We start from the raw sequence: 19,909 nt of genomic DNA on the forward strand, positions 1-19,909 counted from the left end.
TATTCGTATTTATTTTTCATCTTCTGATGCGTTATTGATGAATCCATTCACTACTAGAGTTGTTGTGGTAGTTAGGGCTGGCGAGTCACCTGGTGTGGAGGGAAGGGTGCCTTCCTAAAGCAGTTGTCTTACAAGTACTGGTTTTTTCCCTTACCATACCTGCATGGTATTGTTTCTCTGTATTTTGATAATGCGAATTGTCTTCACAGTTATTCCTATACTTCACTACTTCCTAGTTAGGTCCTGTCATGTCTTTGCACTGACCTCCCACAATGCTGGGAAGCTATATTGTTCACAATTAATCCACGGAGTCAGTTTCTCTTCGGGGTCTACCTCCCAGCAGAAATCAATCTGGCTGGTCTCTCAGATGGGGTTTGCGTCGAGCCCATGCCTGCACAATGGTGTCTGATCAGCCGAGTCTGGAACGAACATGCCACGCCCTTCGTCTACAGTAGCTTCTCGTTCCATGGAAGTCGCAGCAGGATACACGCGCTATGGAAGCTCCTGCAAATGGTGGTCACCCACCCAGACAGGGCTGCAATGGTGAGCGTTAGAACTAGATACATCGGATGCAGCTGTAGTGATGCGCAGTTAGCCCGAACAATGAATGCCCTACACACAGACAATACCGCACTGTATACCATATGGATTATATCCCTAACAAGCACTCCCAACAACCAAAACAGCCACATCATGGCTCTCCAGCTCAACACTCAATCCACCACGCACACACCCCAGCTCCTCCCCCGTCCAAGCATCCACAACCTCATACGCATTCCCATCCCGAAGCTCCGGAACCTCACTCCAAACAGCCCGCCGGGTACGCACCCCATCCTCCGAATTAAGCATAAGCACCAGCGTCCCTTGGAGCGTAGACGACAGCCCGGACCAGTATTCAGCCGGGTGGACAGGATCGAAAGTGTAATCTTCGTTATAGCCCCATTTATAGGGGTATGCTGGACGGCCAACGAGCGGGTCTTGGTGGAAGGAGAGCAGGTATCTGTTTTTGAGAATCGCGAGGTGTTCTTCTTGGATTGTATTGAGCTACCAAAAAGTCAGCAAGATCAATCAAAGCACCTTAAGAACCCAAAGTCCCAAAGTAGAAGATGAAGTAAGTAAACACCCACCGCCGTCCCAATAAGCAACGGACTCCTCATAACGGCCCAAAGCGCGAAATGCGCCCTATTCTCAGCCAACGTCAGATTCCCTTCGTGATTTCCAACCTCCAACATATCTGCGTCCGGCCACCCCCAAAAGCCCGCATACCGTCTCCCCAGAAAACTCCCCTCGTTCGCAATCTCTGCGATGCGGCTCCAATCTGCTATACGCACTCTATCAACCCCCGTCTCGCCTCTTCCCGGAGAGATATCGCCGGAGATGCGCCAGGAGCTGCCTGTCTCGTTCCCCCAGGTGTTCACGGCTGCTTGGCCCCAGTTGCAGAGGGAGTAGAGGATTAGATGGTTGGAGTTGTTGAGAGCGTTCAGCATAGTCCGGTAGCGCTGGGAACTGTTAGAATCCCCCCAGTTGTATCCTGTCGGTGCTGGGTTTGGGATATCGGGACATGTTCCGTTGGGGAAGGGGCCGGGGTTGTTTGCTGTGTCTGGGACGCAGGATGTATATTCGTCTTTCCATTCGGGTGGGACGCCGCAGTCATCGTATTTGAGGTCTGCATTCAATTAGCCACTCATCCATTGAGACAAGTGGATGGAGAGATGGATGGATGGAGAGGTACAGTCAATCCCCCACTCAGCGAAGGTCTCCGCGTCAATATCCTCGTACCCCAGACTCGCTGGGTATCCGGCACATGTTGTCTCTCCTGCGCTACTGTAAATGCCGACTTTGAGACCGAGGTCGTGGATCTGCGATGCTAGACTGGCGATTCCGTCGGGGAATCTGTCTGGGTCCGGGATCATGCGGTTGGTTATGGGGTCACGGTGGGTTTTGATGGACCAGCAGTCGTCTACTATAAGATTTCAAAACGTTAGCATGTTAGTATTTAGTAGGGCCAATCCTATCTATGGGAGTACTGTTTATGTATTCATAGCCCACGTCCTTTAGGCCGAGCTTCACGGTTTGAGTAGCCGCTGCTAGGATCTTGGTTGCGTCGATGTCGCACTCGAATGCGTTCCAGGAGCTCCAGCCGAGTGCTGGGAGGCGTCCCTAGTCTGTTAGTTGATAACTTATGGGCAGATTCAGGTACATACCACTCCATCTGGGCGGACGAGCGCATTGGCTTGGTGAAGTAGCTCGAGTAGGGCTATGTATTTGAACATGTTGGCGTAAGCAGGTATCCAGAGACCACGAAGGAGTCGATTTAGTCTATTTAAGACAGCAAATGCTACCCCGCTATATTTACTTTTTACTTGTACGACACGCTCAAGACGCAGATGCTCATCACAGACCATGAGCTGGTCTCTGAAAGCTGCCTGCTGACAGGGAGAACAGGTAAATACTTAGGACCAGTACATGAGACTGATCAGTCCTAAAGATATAGCCTAGTATTTACGAGACGCCCTCCCACGCTCGACTTAGTTATGCTGACTATCTAGTAGCAGAAATACAGTCCGATATCTTTAAAGCTCATCTTAGACTGCTTGTTGCCTCTATGCAGGAGGAAGATCGCCTTGAGCGACTCGATGTGCTTTCAGAGATTTGCCATTTTATCATTTTGTGAGGAGCGGAGGTTTTCTGTTTTCTCACGATAGAGGCCGCAGCCCTAATACTCAGCCACTGGTCGACGTCACCGTCTCCGCATCCCAACCGTGAATCCAGACACCACCCAACATCCAGACTCCCTCACAATACAGAACGTGGACAAAAGGACCAGGCTCTCTGAATAACCCACCAAATGAAGCTCCTGACTGTAGTCGCCGCAACCAGCCAACAAGGCCAATCCACCATCCAGTCCGTACTCTCCGACCCCCAGCTACGCACCGAGTACACAATCCGAGGAACAACGCGCAATCCAACAAGCACCGCATCACAAACCCTGCTCCAGAAATACAACGACGGTCTCGAACTGGTAACCGCAGACGTCGCTGACTTGCCTTCCCTAGTACACGCATTCACAGGCGCAGCCGTGGTCTTCGCCACCAGCATCACCGTCTACGACGGACGCACCTACGAGCATGAAGTCTCGAATGGCCACGCACTTGCAGACGCAGCCGTCGCAGCCGGTGTTCCATACATAATCTACTCGACTCTCCCGCATGCAGGCAACAATTCAAACGGCGTGCTAGAACACATGGGCTATTTCGACGGCAAGGCCGAGGCCGAGGCGTATATCCGGTCATTGAAGCCGGGTATCAAGAGTGCGTTTGTTGCGCCGGGCTGTTTCATGTCGAACTTCAAGGAGATGATGGCGCCGCGGCCTGTGCATGGGGTTCATGGGGTTTATGCGCTTGTGACGCCTGTGAAACCTGAGACGAGGGTGCCGCTTATTGAGACGCGCGCGGACTTTGGGAAGTGGGTTGCGGCTGTTTTGGCGGATTTGGAAGCGTATGAGGGGAAGACGCTTTGTTGTGCGACGGGGTTGTATAGCTTTGCGGAGATTGTGGATGTGATGAGTCGGGTTTCGGGGAAGAAGGTGGTTTATAGGCAGGTGCCGGAGGAGGTGTGGAAGCGGTTTCTGCCGGAGTTGATGAAGGATTATATTGCAGATATGTTAAGGTATTTCCAGGACTTTGGGTATTATGGGGATGGGACGGAGGAGAAGGTGGAATGGGGTGCTGCACAGGCCAGAGGGAGATTGACTACGCTGGAGGAGTATCTAAAGGCCAATCCGCTGCGATTGAGGTAATCATTTAAAGGCTATTAGCAAAACAATATCTTGTTTTGGTAGGAGTAAGTGGGTGTTCAGTAATGATACTTAGGGCTTAATCAGATATTGTATGCAGCTACCAACCACACTTATAGAAGCAACAACAGTTATACATTACCACTCCTGAATCCCATCCCTCGTCAAAACCCTCCCAACATCCCCATCCCTCTCCCCCTCCACAACACTCCTAACAAAAGGCCCAGCAACGACCGGATCGCCAGCCCCCATCTTCTTCGTAACCTCCGCGCCAGCACCCAACCCCGTCGCCAAAAACCCAGGGCTGATCGCAAACACCTTCACCCCATCTTCCTTGAGCACACGGTGCCATTCCCGCATCAGCATATTAAGCCCCGTCTTCGCGCTGCGGTACGCAGGAACCCCAATGAAGCCGCCCTTGGGCCACCCCGCAGCCGGGGCGTGGTTCACAGCCAGAGCTTGGTTTACTGTACCGGAGAGAGTAGATGTCCCTGAGGTTATGAAGAGGAGACGCGGGTTGCTGCTTTTAAGCAGTAACGGGATGAAGGCACTTGTCATGACCTGCGTGCTGGTGGTGTTAACCCTCCATGATTTATCCCAGAGCTCGCGCTCGGTGATTTCACCGCTGCTGAGCTGCGGTTCGAATGATGCGCCTGTATAATTTCAGTATTGGGAGAAAATAAGTTTATACTTGCTGAGGCATACCAGCGTTGTTAATCAGCACGTCCAGCTTGCCATGCGCGGCAGAGACCTGGGCGACGGCGCTCTGAATCGACTCGTCTGATTCGATGTCGATGGTCACTGGGGAGTACTGGCTGCTTGACGAGGGGAATTCGTCCTGAACGGCTTTGATTGCATCGTTCGCTTTTGCTGCTGATCTGGCGCCGACGAAGATGTGGTAGGGCTGGGATGAACTGCTGAGAGCGCGCACGATCTGGAAGCCAATGCCTGTGTTGGCGCCTGTTATGAGGATGGTTGTCATGATGACGTATACTTGTATGCTTGGAATAAATATGGATGGATGGGTACATTGGAGTTTATATAAGTATGTGGACGTCCGGCGACCGGTGTTAACTCCGGAGATCGCCTCGGAAGTGGTCGGGAATACATCGATCTCCGTAATACATTTGTAATTCAGTGACCTTGGCGAATACTAAGAGTATGCTAAGAATGGTTGTTGTAGGTTGTTGTATATCATAGATTGAAGATGATGGTTGTAACGTCCAGCCCCAACGCCGTATACTATGAACGTAGCTCTATAGCAATGTCCCGAAAACAAGCCCGAATCGCATCACAAATCGAATAAAGACACCCCATAGGGAATAACACATTTTAAACCATCTCCCCAGACTTATTCATCTCATCCATCTACTGCTCACCCTCCCTCTTAGCTCCCGCCTCCACCTCCTCCAGCAACGCCAACAACTCCTTCCCCCCCTCGCTCGCCTTCCCCTCAACCTCAACCCCCCGATGAACAAGCGTCCTTGCCTCCTCCCACCTAGCCATCTCAACCAAACACTTCCCCCCACGCCACCAAGCCTTCACATTCCCCATCGGCTTCGCCTCAGCACTAGCCTTCGCATCCACCAACCCCTCAACCCAATCCTGCTGCGCCATGAACGCCTGCGCCCGATTCGAATACAGCGCCGCAAGTTCCTCCCTCGCTACAGCAACAGGCTCCCACCCGGGCCTGCTCTGCGCCATCTCAATCGCCAGCGAGTACAGCTTGACTGCCTCGGCGCTGTTGTTCTTGCGGAACGCCGTGTTGGCGCTGTCGCGGAGCTTGGTGATCTGGGCGCTGCGTTTGGGGTTGAGCGGGATGGGCGGTGGGGGGATTGTTGGCGGGTCGAGGGTGAGGAGGCTGCGGTGGAGGGTGTTTAGGGCGGCGAGTTCGTCGTTCAGTGAGCTGGTTTGGGAGGGTGTGTAGCCGCCTGCGTCGCTGGAGAGGGAGATTGCTTTGGAGGTTGGGTCGATGACCAGAGGGTATTCGGTGAAGAGGTCGATTGAGCGTGCCATTTTGGCTGCGTTCGGGGAACCGGTTGGCTGTAACGGAGGTGGTGGCCTGTCTGATGTTAATGTTGTGTTGTAAGGAATGGGATACTGGTGAGGCTCACGATTATATGGGAAGGTGGAAGTATTGACAAGTATTCTGTGGTATAGTGAATCTGCCTACCCGCAGATGTAGATTGTGAGTTGAGTAATCTGGCAAGTTGGTGCTGGTCCTTTGATATCCCGCAAGCTGTCCAGACCGGGCGGTGACTGGTAAACTATGGGTGAATACAGGCGGTGTATATACTGCAGGCAGAATTTTGGCCTAACCAGTGAATGCTGCGTGATTGTACTGTTTAAGCAATAAATTTTTACGAGCTAAATATTGGTATTTATCTATACATTCATCGTCCGCACTGCAGAAATCCCAATCTGAGAGATCGTCCAATCGTCAGAAACGGCACAAATTGCAAAATGGACGAATCAACCGCCGCGCAATCGTCGCCAGAATCGCAGCAAACACATATACCGAAGCAAAGCTTGCATGTACCAACAAGAATGTCAATGTTAATGTAATGTCACCGTAGAAACAATCAAACACAGAGGCTAAAACGCGCCCAACTCCGCTCCATGGTCATGTCGAAAGATAATTGAAGAGGAAACGAAATGATCAAGCGGAGTGGTATCTAGCGGTGATAACTGCCGAGGGATGAGTCATTATATTCTGACGGCCCCCCGTAATGTTGGCCGTGTGCACCGCCGTAGCTGGTGCCGCCGAATTCGCTGGCATTGAAGTCATGTAGGACTGACCCGCTTGCGTTGGTGGGATCGTAGGCACCGTGCATCGCAGATCGTGAGTTCGGGTTGCCGATGTCGTCAACCTCGCTCTGGTGGAGCAGAGCATAATCCTCATCGCGATCACGGAGGGAAGAGCCCATTCCGGCACGTCCCGAGCGGAAGTCGTCCTCTTCTTCAAAGTCCTGGGCGGGGTTCGAGGAGAAGGCGGCCTTGCTCTGTGCAGCGAAGGTGGGATCGGAGACAGCGTCAGGCAGGGTTCCGGTGCGACGGAAGTGCATGACATTGCGGAAGGACATCCATCCTGTTAACAGGAAGAGAAGGCTAAGGGAATGTTAGCAGAGAATCCATATCGTTGATCCCGGGACACAAACAAGATAACCACTCCGATAATAGTCGTGGCGGTGCTGACATTGCATTTACTGGCACTGCCATATTTCCAGTTGTCGCATCCGCTTTTTCCCTCACTGTCCTTGTCTTTGTTATCCTTGTTGTCCGTATCCTTGCCCTCACTCTTGCCCTGTGCCACATAGCTGGCAAGGCAAACCCAAGCGCTGAACCACAGGACGGTATACAGACAGTCGACGGTCGCAAAAGCGTAGACGTTTCCGAATCGTCGGGCGCGGGGCCACATAGGCACAGCTACTAGATAAATGAGACCGGGGATGGTGAACCAGCACTAGGATCAAAATATTAGAATTGATGCGTCTGTTTTGCAGCCTCGAGGGGGGCTTACCAAGGCGAAGTACCAGGCCGTTCGCCCATCGATACCGCCTCCTTTCGTGAATATAGCAATCGTGAGAGCCCAGGCAAGGAAAATCAGGAAGCCCTGAAGTCCATGGATGAGGTTCTTCGTCCGCCCGGGATTAAAGGTCGGTAGCTTCATTGTGGACGGTAAATTCGCAGACCCGGGGTCAACAGTGTCTGGACGGGAGGTGCAGCGAAAAAAAAGAGGATTCCGCTGTTACCGGGATAAATTTGTTTTTAATCAGCGCTTCGTGGTGGTAGAATCGTGGGTCGTGGGAGGGAAGTGAAGAAAGAGGCTCGAGGTGAGAACAGTGTTTACGGCTGGCGCTGACAGCTGGTGGAACGGGGCAACCCGACTTATACGCCGCGCGGACACTAGGTAACCCGTGGCGCTGTCTGACGAAACACGCAAAATATAATCCCGGGGCCGAAACAACCGGATGAGCTGGGAACAAGCAACGGAGGTGAGAGGATGAGGATAATAAGAAAGTTGATGAAGAGGAGGAGAAATGGTTGAGTTGAGGCAGTGAATGTGGCGCATTCGAGGAATCCTTGCACAATTCCCGAATACTGGAATACTGGAACCTAACGGTGCATAAATCCAGAAATAGCACCTGACATCATCACCTCACAGGAAATACTACTGTCGCTTTATAAAAAAATGCTTTTTGGAATTCGATTTTAATTTCCTCTTACCAAGGAGAAATCTACCTTGAAGATACATGCGAACTCCGCGAGGGTTGCTGTGAAACGATGAAAGCCAGAGAATTCAATGCTTCTATTTAAGGAATGCTTGCCTGGATCGCGCGATCGGCGATTTCAGCCTCGCAGATGCTCCCGCGAACCCACTCACTCGTGGCCTTCCGGCTTCCACAGATAAAGCTGCTACCTAATAACCCGTTACGTTTGCGAAGCGTCAGCTGGCTTGGTCGGATGGAGCAGCAAGTCCAGCTCTCTCAGCGGCCAGTAAACATGTGTATGCCACCACCACGGTAACGGGTCCGCGATCGAGAACCGCCAGTTCTTCCAAAACACCAGCAGCTTGCCGGCTTCATCAACCGCCCAATCAATGCCTTGCGCAAGAGGGTAAAGGGCGGGAAGCACCTTGCGGACATCATAACTCTTGATAGTTTCATACACGCTCGGCAGCCGAGAAATGTTTTCACTTGTGAAGGGGTTTGCCGAAACCTTCGGTATGCCGTCTTCTGATAGTGCCGCCAAGTATCCATCGACGAGAGTCTGAGGCGGCGTATCCCGCAGAAGATGGGCGGTGGCAGCTGCACCCTGCATGCAATCTGCAATATTCACTTCATAGCGTACAGAATTTGAAGTCAACTCTTCGTCCACCATCAATCGCACGGCGAGATGCGCGGTTACTCGAGAACCACTTTTCGATGCAAAGCTGCCCACCACCCTATGTATTGCTGCCGAAAGTCCTTCGTCCAGAGGTGAACAACCCCAAACCGAGTCTCGGCTAGCTGGGCGGATCATGATAGCAGTGACGTGGCCGCAGACGATCAACAGCTCAGCAATGAACTCTCCCAAACGAACATGCTGCTGCATGAGCCACGGGCTGTCCTTGGAGACCTGGATTTGACTAACTTCGGTGTATGTCGAACTAAGGGTTCTTTTCGGCAAGACAATCACCGCCTCCGTATTGATTGGCGGGGTTGGTTTGCGTATGTGATAGACCTTGGTGGGCGATCGATGTAAAATCTTGTGTATAGAGTCTCGCGACTGGACCTGATGGCTTTCGACGACCGGGAGATTGCGTTCGGTCAGGTATGGGATGAATGTCTCCAGCTGACCCCACTGGATTGCTAGTTCGGTATCAAGAGCGGTGCACTTGCAGCTTGTCTGGCTCTCAATTGCTTGCTTTGCCATTGCATCGTCAACAACAGACGCATCGCGCCAGCAGGGAATCCATATATCCACCTTCTCCCTCAGCACAATTTCCAGCAGCCTGGAAATATACTGCGCTTTGGGAACGCGATAGTAAGCCACAAAGGCCCTCGACATACTCTCCCCAGAAGCGAATCTGGTGTCTGTAACATCAGCACCCACCACCCGGTGGCCTTCATTATACCAGCATCGCGCAACTCGGAGGCCGTGCGGGGTATCCACCCCAGTAACGAGAACGGTCTTTGGCCGGAATTGCAAGTCCTGCAGTATCGACTTTCGTCGGTGTAAAGTTTCCAGCCGTTGGAAGAAAGGCGACAAACAGGTCAAGAACACCGCCAGGAAGAGGATCGAGTTATCTAGAGGTAAGAGAACTAGGGATATGGCGATGCGAACTAGGTGGCTGAGAGTTTGGCTGTGGAACACTCGTCGCGCCTGTTGAAGAATGTGTCGCTTTGAGATGGAATTCGCCCGTCGCACTTCCAGAGCGGACATCTTACCCTGACGATGAGACTCATCTCATGCTGGAGGGGAACGTGGGTTGATGTCCAGTGAGCTGTTGTGTGGAGGAAACGAAAATCCCCGGCATCCAACCACGTCAGCGTGCATAAATCCCGTGTTCACTCAGGCTTCAGTTGCACATAATTGAGTTAATAACCCCAGACTCTGGCAGTTATGCGGTCCGATTTGGTACTGGAATCGACGATCGATGTAACAATGCTGTCTCCTGGGGCCCAGGATGAATTTATCATTCACGGAATACTACTAGTGAAGATATCCTCTATCGTTATAAATTCTTATGAAATCCGAGGATGCTTTAAGCAGACAGATCTTCGTATGTTGACTCGACTGGAAGGGAAATCGGCTCCGATCGATCGAGGGCGGCAGAACACGGCAGAATCACGATGGAAATGCCGATTTTGCACCGCGGAGATGAAATAAAATCCCCGCGGCGTTTGATATCTAAAGTGACATTATGTAGAGAATGCAGTTGCATCATTCATTCACTGTCCTAAGTTAGATTCCATCGAGGCTATTGATCGCTGTCGTAGAATGTCGTAGAGGCAGCGGGGATAATTCTAGAAGGATGGAATCTGATAACTCCGCGATCGCCATCTCACTCCTCCAACTCTCCAGCTGTCAACATGGGCTTCAAAGGCGGCTTCATATGATTGCTCCTCCACAATTCCGATACCGATCATCCACACCCGTCTGCTTTCCATCACCATTCGTCCCTCCCGGAACAGCTAATCGGATCCAGCCATGGCGCCATCCGGTGGGCCCTGGATAGGCTCGGGATGGAATTGGAAATCAAGTCCTTTTTTTGCCCCGCGACTTCCCCTTATCAACCCCAAATTTCTCCCCTTCCTGTTTTCTCTTCTACATGTTGTTCACGGTCCAGATTGAGGGCTGAACACCGCTATCCCACCTCGTTTCATTCATCCTCTCTCCCATCGCTGATCCCACGATGACTCGAGACTCACGACGCCCTCCGTTATCGGCGGCCCTTCCGCCGCTGGTAATGGGCACAGCAACATTCAACTCACAGTACAACGAAGACCCCTACGCTCTCCCAACAACCGAGCTGGTGCATCGCGCATTCGCCAGTGGAGTCCGTGCCTTCGATACCTCCCCGTATTACGGTCCTGCAGAGAAACTCCTTGGCCGCGCCCTAGCCACAGACTTTGTGCAGTCAAATTTTCCCCGGCACTCATACCACCTTCTCACAAAGGTCGGACGGATCGCAGGCTCATCATTCGACTATTCCCCGGCGTGGGTTAGGAAGAGTATTGCCCGGAGTCTCCGTCGTCTTCACACCGAGTATCTGGACGTCGTATACTGCCACGATGTCGAGTTCGTTTCACCACAGGAAGTACTAGAGGCAGTCCGCGAATTGCGCCGGATCCGGGATACACAAGGGACAATCCGCTATGTTGGTATCTCGGGGTACCCAGTGGACGTGCTATGCGATCTTGCAGAGCTGGTTCTTCGTGAGACTGGCGAGCCGCTCGACGTCGTCATGTCCTACGCCAACTTCACTCTACAGAACACACGGCTCCTCACCCAAGGTCTCCCGCGACTCGTAGCAGCTGGCGTCGATGTTATCCCTAATGCGTCGCCCCTAGGTATGGGCCTTCTGCGCAGAAAGGGTGTCCCAATTGGAAGCATGGGTGATTTCCACCCCGCCCCAGACGGGCTCCGAACAGCCATCCACAACGCCTCCCAGTTCGCCGACTCGGAAGGCGAAAAGATCGAAGTGATTGCAATTCGCTTCGCGCTTGAATCGTGGCTCCGCCATGGTGCAAAGGCCGGAGCTCTCGGCCCACCACTCGCCCGCAGCCCAGATGCGGACCCTAGTTTCATCTCCGTTGCCAGCATGGGTACAGGCGAACGACTTGGCGTGAGTGTTATGGGAGTTAGCAACATCGACGAGTTAAACGAGACTCTACGTGTCTGGCACAGTATCGTCGACGGATTAGAGAACAAGGACGATAACGACGAATATTTTGAAACCCAAGCCGCGGCCGTCCCCTCCGCACCCAGTGCGCCGGCCATACTCACCCCGTCTGACGGCATCATCACAGACCGTGTGTGGTCGTGCGAGAGGCGCAGCCGGATCTTATACCTCGCGAAACAGGTCCAATCTATCCTGTCCCCAACGTGGGTGGATTACACATGGCCCAGTCCGGGCCCAGATTTCGTTAATACGTTACCCGCCGACCACCTTGCTTCTCTGAATGAGACCACAAAGTCTGCCGCCATACCAGGCGAACCCGTACAAAACGACGCACTTGCGCAAGATGCTATGATGACACCCCCGTTGGAAGCACAAGAGTTGAAGATACCCGTGGACACTGTCCCTTTATGAGCTGCATTTTTCCACTGTACATACGTTACTTTCAGCATAATGGCTGCTTTCAGTCTACTTCTAAAAGCAACGCAATAGCCAAAAGCTCTGATTCAAGTTGATACCCAGTCCTATAATAATTTCTGTCCATTGCAAAGAGCTTGGATATCCTTAGAAAACATGTGCTCGGCATCCTACCTAGTGAACCCTAATTGGTCTATACAATGCCCTTGGTTCACCGAAGAGTCGGCGTGCATGAAGAGAACGCCCAAGCCACAGGGATATTCTTCCTTCGACGTCTGTCTGCAGCGGCACAGCCTACTAGTGTACAATGGGTTGGAAATTCTTCGTACTTTGTTCTCCCCCCTTGCATTTTTGCAACTTATCCTTCCACTTCTTCTTCTTCTCTCGCCCCTCTAGGTAGCAGGTTTCCTTTCCTAGTACCATGGCTGAAACCTCAATCATTCGGGTAACGAAAAGGACAGCCCTTCGCACGCTAAATGTAGCCCTCGTGGCAGCAGTTTCTACGGGTCGACCTAGCTGGGAATACCATCCTAACCCTCGCCGTCGTGGCTATCCTGCTAGCCCTAACATGCGCAGGAACGAGGTTGGGTTGAATGGGCGCCTTGTGATGGAGTTTGGGCTGCGCAAGGCGGGAGGGGGGCTCTAATAGTATATACGTACTTTTGTAGAAGTTTTAGTCTCTGTCCACAAGGTGATCTGCGTACGTTATTCTTGGTTTATCGATTACAGTATGGCGACGCAGGCGTATAGCCAGTGTGGCAAGAACTAAATTGCTGAAGGCACCTAGAGCCAGGCCATCTCAGCAATAGAGTAAAAGGGCTTTGCATCCAGTATTGCCACTGAGGCATAATTTGCATTGAGTCTCTATTGTACTACCTCGTAGCATCTCATCCTTATTCTAACAAACCCACGTTACCTCTAAAGGTCCCGTACAAGTCTCGCTCCGGCCCATGGGTACGGATAGTTCCGCTGGTACCAGTTGATGCTAGGAACACGTTAGAACTTTTCATCAAGGGTACGTCCAAGATACTAAACTTACAATGTCGTCCTCCCCGCAGCACGAGGGTGCGTTGCCCAAGACCCACCGAGGATGATGTTATGTTTGCCGTCGAAGAAATCGGCTGCATGGCTGGTTAGACAGGAATATTGGACACACTACAACGAGGGGAGGGGGAACTAACAGGTATATCCAGGGTATATCTCCATGGCTTTGAATCCATCGTGCTTCGTCAACGGTGAGGACGTCCATTCCCAGACGCCGCCGAATTCGGCATGGCCGGCGAGTTTGTCACCGTCTTGGATGACCGGGGTTGGGTGCCAGTGTTTGAATCCGACGTTGCAGTTGGTGAGGTCGGTGAATACAGGTGACGATGACGCGGTTGGGGCAAGGACGGGTTGAGAAGCTTTGTCGTAACCGTTCTTGTGATAGCCGTTGGTGTGTCCGTTGGTTACCTTTCCGGTTGTAGGTCTGGTGGCCCCATCCGATAGAGTTTCCTTTAGCCGGGCCGAGTGAGCGTAGATGCTTTTAGCTTCTTCGAATGTTGGTAGGCGGCAGTTCATCCAAGAAGCATATTGCTCAAGCTCTTCGTATGATGCGATGACTGGCCAGTCTTGGGCAAGCTTTAGTGGCACAGGGCCGAAGACAGTCCTCACAGCGAGGCTGGCTAGCAGATCATCTCCAGTGCTTCCACTAGAGGCCCCGTTCGTATGATCGAGCTTCATCCAAGAGGCTGGAGCATCTTGCGACTGGTTCGCTTGGAGGTATTTGGCGTATTCACCATTTGTTATGGCCCTTCCTTGCGCCTCAAATGCCTGGACCGTCACAGTGCGGGAAGGTATTTCGTTATCCCACCCAAATGATACCTCAGGCATTTTGTTCTCTGGACAATCGAGTCCAACAGACAGCGTTTGCTCAGGTATAGCAAACCATTCGTTTGGTTTTTTATTTTCTCGGGCATCAATGAACATCTTCTCGAAATCTGGCCTTGGGATTCCCGGTGGGGGAAGAATCCTTTCGCTCTGTATTAGCATGTAGAGGAAGGTCTCCAAGTGCATTGCTTCATGTTCGAATCCGATCCAAAGGGCTTCGCCAAGGACTCGGTTCCGTTCCAAATCGGGCTTTTCTAATGTGACTTTTATCCTACGTCTCACTCGATCCTGGTACTCTAGGATATCCGAACGAGACGGCCATTCGTCCGGTATTTCACTGTGAGAATGGCACTGTTCTGGATCATCAACGTCCGGGTCAATGCCACGCTCGAATATCAACTGATATTCCCTCGGTTCTGTGGGTTTAGTACCCAAAGCACGGGTCAAGTGGATATCTGGAATAAATAAGCAAATTGTCCATCTAGGTTCGTACTGAGCACTCACCGGTGAAGGTAGGGATGTGACCCAAGTAAAATATTAATGAATTCCGCAACTTTATCGGCTTTGAGAGCAGCTCTTCCTGCGGGATCATTGCCTTGGTGACAATGTCCCACGCAGTCCACTGGGATTGGAAATCGCCGAGACTTGGAATCGGATGAGCTGCGTACTGTGAAGGCGATAACGGCAAGTTTAATGCTGCAGACTGTAGCAGATGAAGGTCTAGTCCAATCCGGATTAGTGCATTCTCACTGACAGGAAATTAGAAGGTCCGTACGGTAGTCACCAGAACTGCAGGCGAGCTCGGCCGCCTCAAGCAAACCAGCATCATGCCATAATCTGTCGCGCCCAAGTGCGCTGTATTTGAATGCCTCTTCAAAGATTATTCTCTCACCCTTTTTTAACGACGCATTACAAATAGTCAAGTCCATCTTCGGGACATAGAATGCTTGGTGTTTACCGTCAGTAGGGTTGTATTCTGTGACAACCTCCCATTCATCCGGCCGAAAGACTTCGCTTCCAAGAGTCCTATTTGCATGCACAAGCCCGTTCTCGTAGAATTTCTTTGTGATCCCAGCTGAATCGTTGTACGCGTTGTATACCCGCGCTGGGTCATCACAGGCGTCAAGTCCAATCACCACCATATCCGATGGTCCAAGAAGTTTAGCGAATCCAGCAAGGAAATCCGCCGCTTCTGGCGGGCCAAAGTTTCCTAATGAAGACCCCATTGACATGACAACTGTCGGCCGCTCTCTATTCTTGGGGTCACTCAACCAAGTGTGCGCATCATCGTATGTGCCATGAAGACCGTGAAATCCAACATTTGTATATTCCTCAAGGCAAACATTGGAGAAAGTGCGCTCAAGCTCGGAAAGAGAAAGGTCAAGGGCGTAATAGTCTACAGGTTTACCAGCACGTTCAAACTCGCGAAGTAGGATCTCAATCTTCCGAAGGTTCCTGTCATGATTCAGTTAGATCCGCCGCCGGTATAACCCTGCCAGTCCACGGAAAGCCGACGTACCCACTACCGAGCTCCAGAAGCTGTGCATTGCTGGGGATCTTCTCTACCAGCCTCCGAGCGTGTGTTTCCAAAGCCTCAATCTCGGCGTTCGTCAGGTAGTACTCCTCCAAGTAGGTTATCTTCTCGAATAGCTTCAGTCCTTCGGTGTCGTATAGTAGCATTGTTGGTAACGACCGCCTAGTCCCGGTGGGAGGGTTTAGTCCTTTCTCTATTTCGTGAACCAGGGAGTATTGCAGGTCATTTTCACGGATGTCGACTATGTCAACATTCCCGGTCGACAGCGCGGAGGGACTCATATTGTGTAGTTATTGTCGCCAAGAGGTCAATATAGCGAAGAAGTTTGTAGTAGGATTCCAGCAGGCAACGGCGGCAACAGGCAGATATTAAGGCAACGAGAGGGCGGAGCTCGAGAAGAGGGGTAAATGAGGAGAGCTTCGACTGATGCAACTATAAGGAGTTAAACACGAAGGCTCAAGAAGAAAAGTCACGGTGATAGGCTTGGATAGAAGCACAGAGCATTGTGAAGAATGAGGAGGAAGTAGGAACGGCATGCGCGGCAGCTTGGAAATAGCTTCCTTGCAGGCCAGCCCATCCTCGTCCAATCCGCGTGGAAGTTTATTCCTGATCAACCCGATCCTGGGGCAGACTGCAAACAGCCCACACTCGCAGCCGCGACGAGATTGGGCGAGCAGAGCCAGAGGAGCGGCTGAGTGACATCAGGACACCACATCGTATCAAATGGAATTGGAAATCGAAATGCATGTCAGTAACGAGGCAGCCCAGACCCCCGCACGGGCCTTCCGGACGCAGATACTTCTCCAACCAGGGCGGGCGCGCGCTGGAGCTCGCCCTGGCGCAAGTGTCATTCTGACCCCGAACAGCGTCTGGCGGAATGTCATTGGCGGGGATGCTGAGGCCGCTGCCTGGATCGACTGATGAGCAATGACGTCGCAGCCGCATCAGGCATGTTTACACCTTTGTCCTGTTTGCATGTTTGCACTTTTGCATGTTTGCATGTTTGCGGGGATTTATGTTTGCGGGGATTTATGTTTGCATGTGTATATTTGCACTGTTTGCACTATTTGCACTCCCGCTCATACGCAGCTGCCTTAGGACTTCCTCGTCTGATGAAGTAGGTTTATGCACGAAATCTGATAACTTAACAACCTGAGTGTGTTAATTAGAATGGATGCTGGTCTTATTTATAATTTTTGTGGTCATGAGCACTTCTATCACGCAATATAACAACACTGAGGTATCCGATATACAGATTTTACTACGCTCCAGAGCACACTACATCTTTTTTCTTTATACACGACAGGGTTTTAAACCCCCTCGTAGTATATCAGAAAGATCTTTTCGAAGTAGAATTAGTATATCGAGAGCAGATCCTTATTCCGCTGAAAGAGTGTCGGAGACGACTGTGTTGCTTCTACATGGACAATGCCTTGTATGTATAGTAATAAGCGAGACTATCTGTGTACCTGGATGGTGAATGTTTCGTTTATTCTACAAATGGTGAATAGTCCACTCATTTTACTAGCAAGGCCATCTTGCGCTGTAACATTGCTAATTAGACAGAGCGAGAAATATACAAACCAAACCACAAAGCAAGCCGGACCATGCATTATCGGCGTGCTGGGACAAATGCTACTCGTAAGGCAACCTCAGAGGGTATGCGGTAACACCATGGGACAGGACACAGTGCAATAAGAGTCAGTGTTAGCCTTTTGTCTGAGGATGTAGTTAGATACTCGACTGTCTCTTCATGACGTACAGGTCTGTTACACGACTGCAGTTGGGCGAATCGAGGCTGAAGAAGCTGATGTCATTCCCGTGCATCCCGGTATGATACAGTCAGAAGCTGAGGGACGCACGTAATGGACTTAATAACAGCATAAGAGTGATGGCCAGAGTAATCAATCTTCCGCCTGGTTGATTGATGCCCGAAGTGGAGGAAGCTGGGCCCCTCACCTTCTAGATAGCGGCAGCAGACTACTTACAAGAGATAACCTTGAAGGGCCCAATGTAGACCCATGACTACCAGTCTCATTTCCAATCGACCATGTCGGACTGTACGGAGGATGGAAACTGAATGACTCATTGGGCGCCTGAGGCAGCGCAGTGCCAGCGCATCGCTGACCGCATGTGACCGCTTCTCACCAACACACGAACATGTTTGCCGTCTCTCTCTGCCTTCTGCTCCTGCAGGTACCTTCAATCTCGTCTTGGCTCGACCAGGCACCGGATCCTCACGGGCTCGTCCGGAGCAAAATCGCAAAATCTTCATAATCATTACGAGATGGCCACGAATGAGCGCAATCCACATCACATCCACCAGGGCCCAGAACTCTCCCAGCGCCCTCACGAATACAACCTGGCAGAGAAAGAGACCCTCTCGCGATGATACCCATTGTGCGATGTCCGTGCCCCATCCGGGATTTAACCGTTTAACGGCAGTTGTGAATGGACCGATGGAGTCAGGTAGCGGAACCACACAATAACCCGTGGAGGTATCCGTACTTATGTTCTCGAAATAGAGTGGTGGCGGTCTTTCACCGGCGGTTGACAAAGAATTCGACCAGCCCAGGGAAGACCCTCAAAAGCGAATAATATTTCGGCATGGCTTCTACATCACCCGCACAGTTTGGGATGCCAATGACGTCGAACCATGGCAAGAGAATTCCACGTTTCGGTAGTGCTGCTGTCAGGAACACGTCGAGTGTGATTGTGCGAACCGGTTGTTCGGGTGGGTGGCGATGAACGCTCACTCGGTCGTGCCCGTTGCAGGGCCCACTCGAAAAAAATGGTACGGCCAGGCTTCAGCGCAGCGCACACCGACTTCCTACAGTCACTGCTGCGGTACTGGTTCCTGTCCTGATCAGACTTTGTCGAGTCCCATTTTGGGGCTTTGTTCGGTGGTTCCCCGAGACCACAGCCAATGCTTGCGACCGCGATGTATCTTCGACGTCAAGTTTGGACATATCGACCACCAAAGTCGCTGCATTTCAGGCTCAGCGCCTAGCAGTCTAGACCGGGCGGATTCGCAAGTCTTCAAGCCTTCGAGACGTAGCGCTTGCACTAAGAATCCTTTGACTTTTGGGGCTTGTTAGCCAACGGTTTCAGGGCTCAAACGACGTGGATCCAATGGTCAACAATGATTCTTTTATGATTGGCCGCGATGTCAGGTACTGAAGTTACTTGGCCAGCCTCGCAGTCGCTGATTGGCGTACCGGAGATGAATCGGTGCCTGAGTATCGGCACTAACAACGTGGCCAACCCCGACTTCAACAGACCCATGCAAAGAGATCCAGCGACAAGGAATCTGATGCCTCATTTTTTGGCCCACCGGGCGCAGACCTGTTCTCGAAAGCCTTTGGGCCTGTATCCAGTTCTTCTCCGAGGGTCCCGCGAGAGGTGAATTGGAAAACGCCCCCCACTCTGGGTAGAGCAGGCCCTGCAGGATAAATAATCGGTCATCCCTCTGCTTCATCCTGCTTTCTTTTTCCTTCTGCACCACAAAGCATTCATTCCTTCTTTGCAACCTGAGGTCGAACCTCCCACGGTCCTTTAAACCAATCATCACATTCTTTTGTCTGTAGACCAGACCCTTTGTCAATCCTTTCAAGAATCTCTACGGTCTCTTCCACACTACAACAACCACTCTTTCAAAATGCTCTTCAGCAAGATCCTCAGCGTTGCCGCCACTCTGGCCACTGCCTCGGCTCTGCCTGTGAACAACGTTCGCCGTGGCATCAACGGCGGTGTCACCATCGTCAACAACCTGGCTCAAGACATCTTCGTCTGGTCCGTCTCTGAGAGCTCCGCCCCCATGCAGGTCCTCCCCGCCGGCCAGGCCTACCAGGAGACCTGGCAAATCAACCCCACCGGCGGCGGTATCTCCATCAAGCTCGGCTGCTCGGATGACCTCAACAATGTCCTCCAGTACGAGTACACCAAGGTCGGCGACCTCCTCTTCTGGGACATGTCCAGCATCGACCTCAAGGATGAATCCCCGATCGTCGCTGCTGGTTTCGCCGTCAGCATTGACGACGAGTCCTGCGACACCGTCACCTGTGCCCCCGGTGACGCTGCCTGCTCCGAGTCCTACCAGCTCCCTGACGACGTCAACACCCGTGCCTGCTCCACCAATGCTGCTTACACCCTGACCCTCGGTTAAGCGATTTGAAACAAAGAATGGAAGAGAACACTCCTCGAAACGTCCAGTCACTCTTTTACTTCCCGACGTTTCGTGGATCTCCTACAACACCACAAACCAACGACATAGGCAGGCCCCCGCCCAGGCAGGCGGTCTTACGACTCACGACTGATGCGCTCCGGTGAAGCGCTCGCGGTATATATGGGAACGGAACGGAACTGGCGCATATGAATAGGATATACCTGGATGGGGATAGACTTGATT

At 51.9% G+C, this 19,909-nt stretch overlaps 9 protein-coding genes across 9 annotated transcripts; 3 read left to right on the forward strand and 6 right to left on the reverse strand.

Moving 5' to 3' along the window:
* Nucleotides 1-490: 490 nt before the first annotated feature.
* Nucleotides 491-2,273, reverse strand: ASPVEDRAFT_196546 (glycoside hydrolase family 27 protein; the record flags this gene model as incomplete). The annotated part of the gene is made up of 5 exons (XM_040809213.1): nt 491-1,044; nt 1,128-1,666; nt 1,733-1,963; nt 2,028-2,160; nt 2,205-2,273. The coding sequence occupies 5 exons, from the start codon at nt 2,271-2,273 to the stop codon at nt 658-660; spliced, it is 1,359 nt and encodes a 452-aa protein (XP_040670059.1). The 3' UTR covers nt 491-657.
* A 279-nt stretch (nt 2,274-2,552) lies between these two features.
* ASPVEDRAFT_43770 (uncharacterized protein) lies at nt 2,553-4,092 on the forward strand. Its single transcript, XM_040812897.1, has one exon. The coding sequence runs from the start codon at nt 2,849-2,851 to the stop codon at nt 3,797-3,799; it is 951 nt and encodes a 316-aa protein (XP_040670060.1). The 5' UTR covers nt 2,553-2,848; the 3' UTR covers nt 3,800-4,092.
* On the reverse strand, nt 3,935-4,778 carry ASPVEDRAFT_30764 (putative short chain dehydrogenase; the record flags this gene model as incomplete). Its single annotated transcript, XM_040810388.1, has 2 exons — nt 3,935-4,449; nt 4,502-4,778. 2 exons carry the CDS (start codon nt 4,776-4,778, stop codon nt 3,935-3,937), a joined length of 792 nt encoding a protein of 263 aa, XP_040670061.1.
* Nucleotides 4,779-5,164: 386 nt separating this feature from the next.
* On the reverse strand, nt 5,165-6,017 carry ASPVEDRAFT_73840 (uncharacterized protein; the record flags this gene model as incomplete). The annotated part of the gene is made up of 2 exons (XM_040816222.1): nt 5,911-6,017; nt 5,165-5,858 (listed from the first exon to the last, which is right to left on the reverse strand). The coding sequence occupies exon 2, from the start codon at nt 5,810-5,812 to the stop codon at nt 5,165-5,167; it is 648 nt and encodes a 215-aa protein (XP_040670062.1). The 5' UTR covers nt 5,813-5,858; nt 5,911-6,017.
* A 454-nt stretch (nt 6,018-6,471) lies between these two features.
* Nucleotides 6,472-7,466, reverse strand: ASPVEDRAFT_135244 (uncharacterized protein; the record flags this gene model as incomplete). The annotated part of the gene is made up of 3 exons (XM_040807203.1): nt 6,472-6,904; nt 6,955-7,259; nt 7,317-7,466. The coding sequence occupies 3 exons, from the start codon at nt 7,464-7,466 to the stop codon at nt 6,472-6,474; spliced, it is 888 nt and encodes a 295-aa protein (XP_040670063.1).
* A 475-nt stretch (nt 7,467-7,941) lies between these two features.
* ASPVEDRAFT_43774 (uncharacterized protein) lies at nt 7,942-10,149 on the reverse strand. Its single transcript, XM_040812899.1, has one exon. It carries the CDS (start codon nt 9,719-9,721, stop codon nt 8,228-8,230), a length of 1,494 nt encoding a protein of 497 aa, XP_040670064.1. The 5' UTR covers nt 9,722-10,149; the 3' UTR covers nt 7,942-8,227.
* Nucleotides 10,150-10,559: 410 nt separating this feature from the next.
* ASPVEDRAFT_73843 (D-arabinose 1-dehydrogenase (NAD(P)(+)) ARA2) lies at nt 10,560-12,095 on the forward strand (the record flags this gene model as incomplete). The annotated part of the gene is made up of 1 exon (XM_040816223.1): nt 10,560-12,095. Exon 1 carries the CDS (start codon nt 10,695-10,697, stop codon nt 12,093-12,095), a length of 1,401 nt encoding a protein of 466 aa, XP_040670065.1. The 5' UTR covers nt 10,560-10,694.
* Nucleotides 12,096-13,016: 921 nt separating this feature from the next.
* On the reverse strand, nt 13,017-15,782 carry ASPVEDRAFT_135556 (DUF323 domain protein; the record flags this gene model as incomplete). Its single annotated transcript, XM_040807224.1, has 6 exons — nt 13,017-13,083; nt 13,138-13,219; nt 13,280-14,422; nt 14,472-14,687; nt 14,743-15,422; nt 15,487-15,782. The coding sequence occupies 6 exons, from the start codon at nt 15,780-15,782 to the stop codon at nt 13,017-13,019; spliced, it is 2,484 nt and encodes an 827-aa protein (XP_040670066.1).
* A 3,377-nt stretch (nt 15,783-19,159) lies between these two features.
* Nucleotides 19,160-19,666, forward strand: ASPVEDRAFT_134968 (putative antigenic thaumatin domain protein; the record flags this gene model as incomplete). Its single annotated transcript, XM_040807182.1, has 1 exon — nt 19,160-19,666. One exon carries the CDS (start codon nt 19,160-19,162, stop codon nt 19,664-19,666), a length of 507 nt encoding a protein of 168 aa, XP_040670067.1.
* Nucleotides 19,667-19,909: the final 243 nt, after the last annotated feature.

This window comes from Aspergillus versicolor (assembly GCF_001890125.1).
Source record: "Aspergillus versicolor CBS 583.65 unplaced genomic scaffold ASPVEscaffold_7, whole genome shotgun sequence".
Classification (NCBI taxonomy): domain Eukaryota; kingdom Fungi; phylum Ascomycota; class Eurotiomycetes; order Eurotiales; family Aspergillaceae; genus Aspergillus; species Aspergillus versicolor.

Excerpts from the sequence above, each read along its gene's own strand:
- ASPVEDRAFT_43770 (XM_040812897.1), top strand. The coding sequence starts at position 2,849 with ATGAAGCTCCTGACTGTAGTCGCCGCAACCAGCCAACAAGGCCAATCC.
- ASPVEDRAFT_43774 (XM_040812899.1), bottom strand. The coding sequence starts at position 9,721 with ATGTCCGCTCTGGAAGTGCGACGGGCGAATTCCATCTCAAAGCGACAC.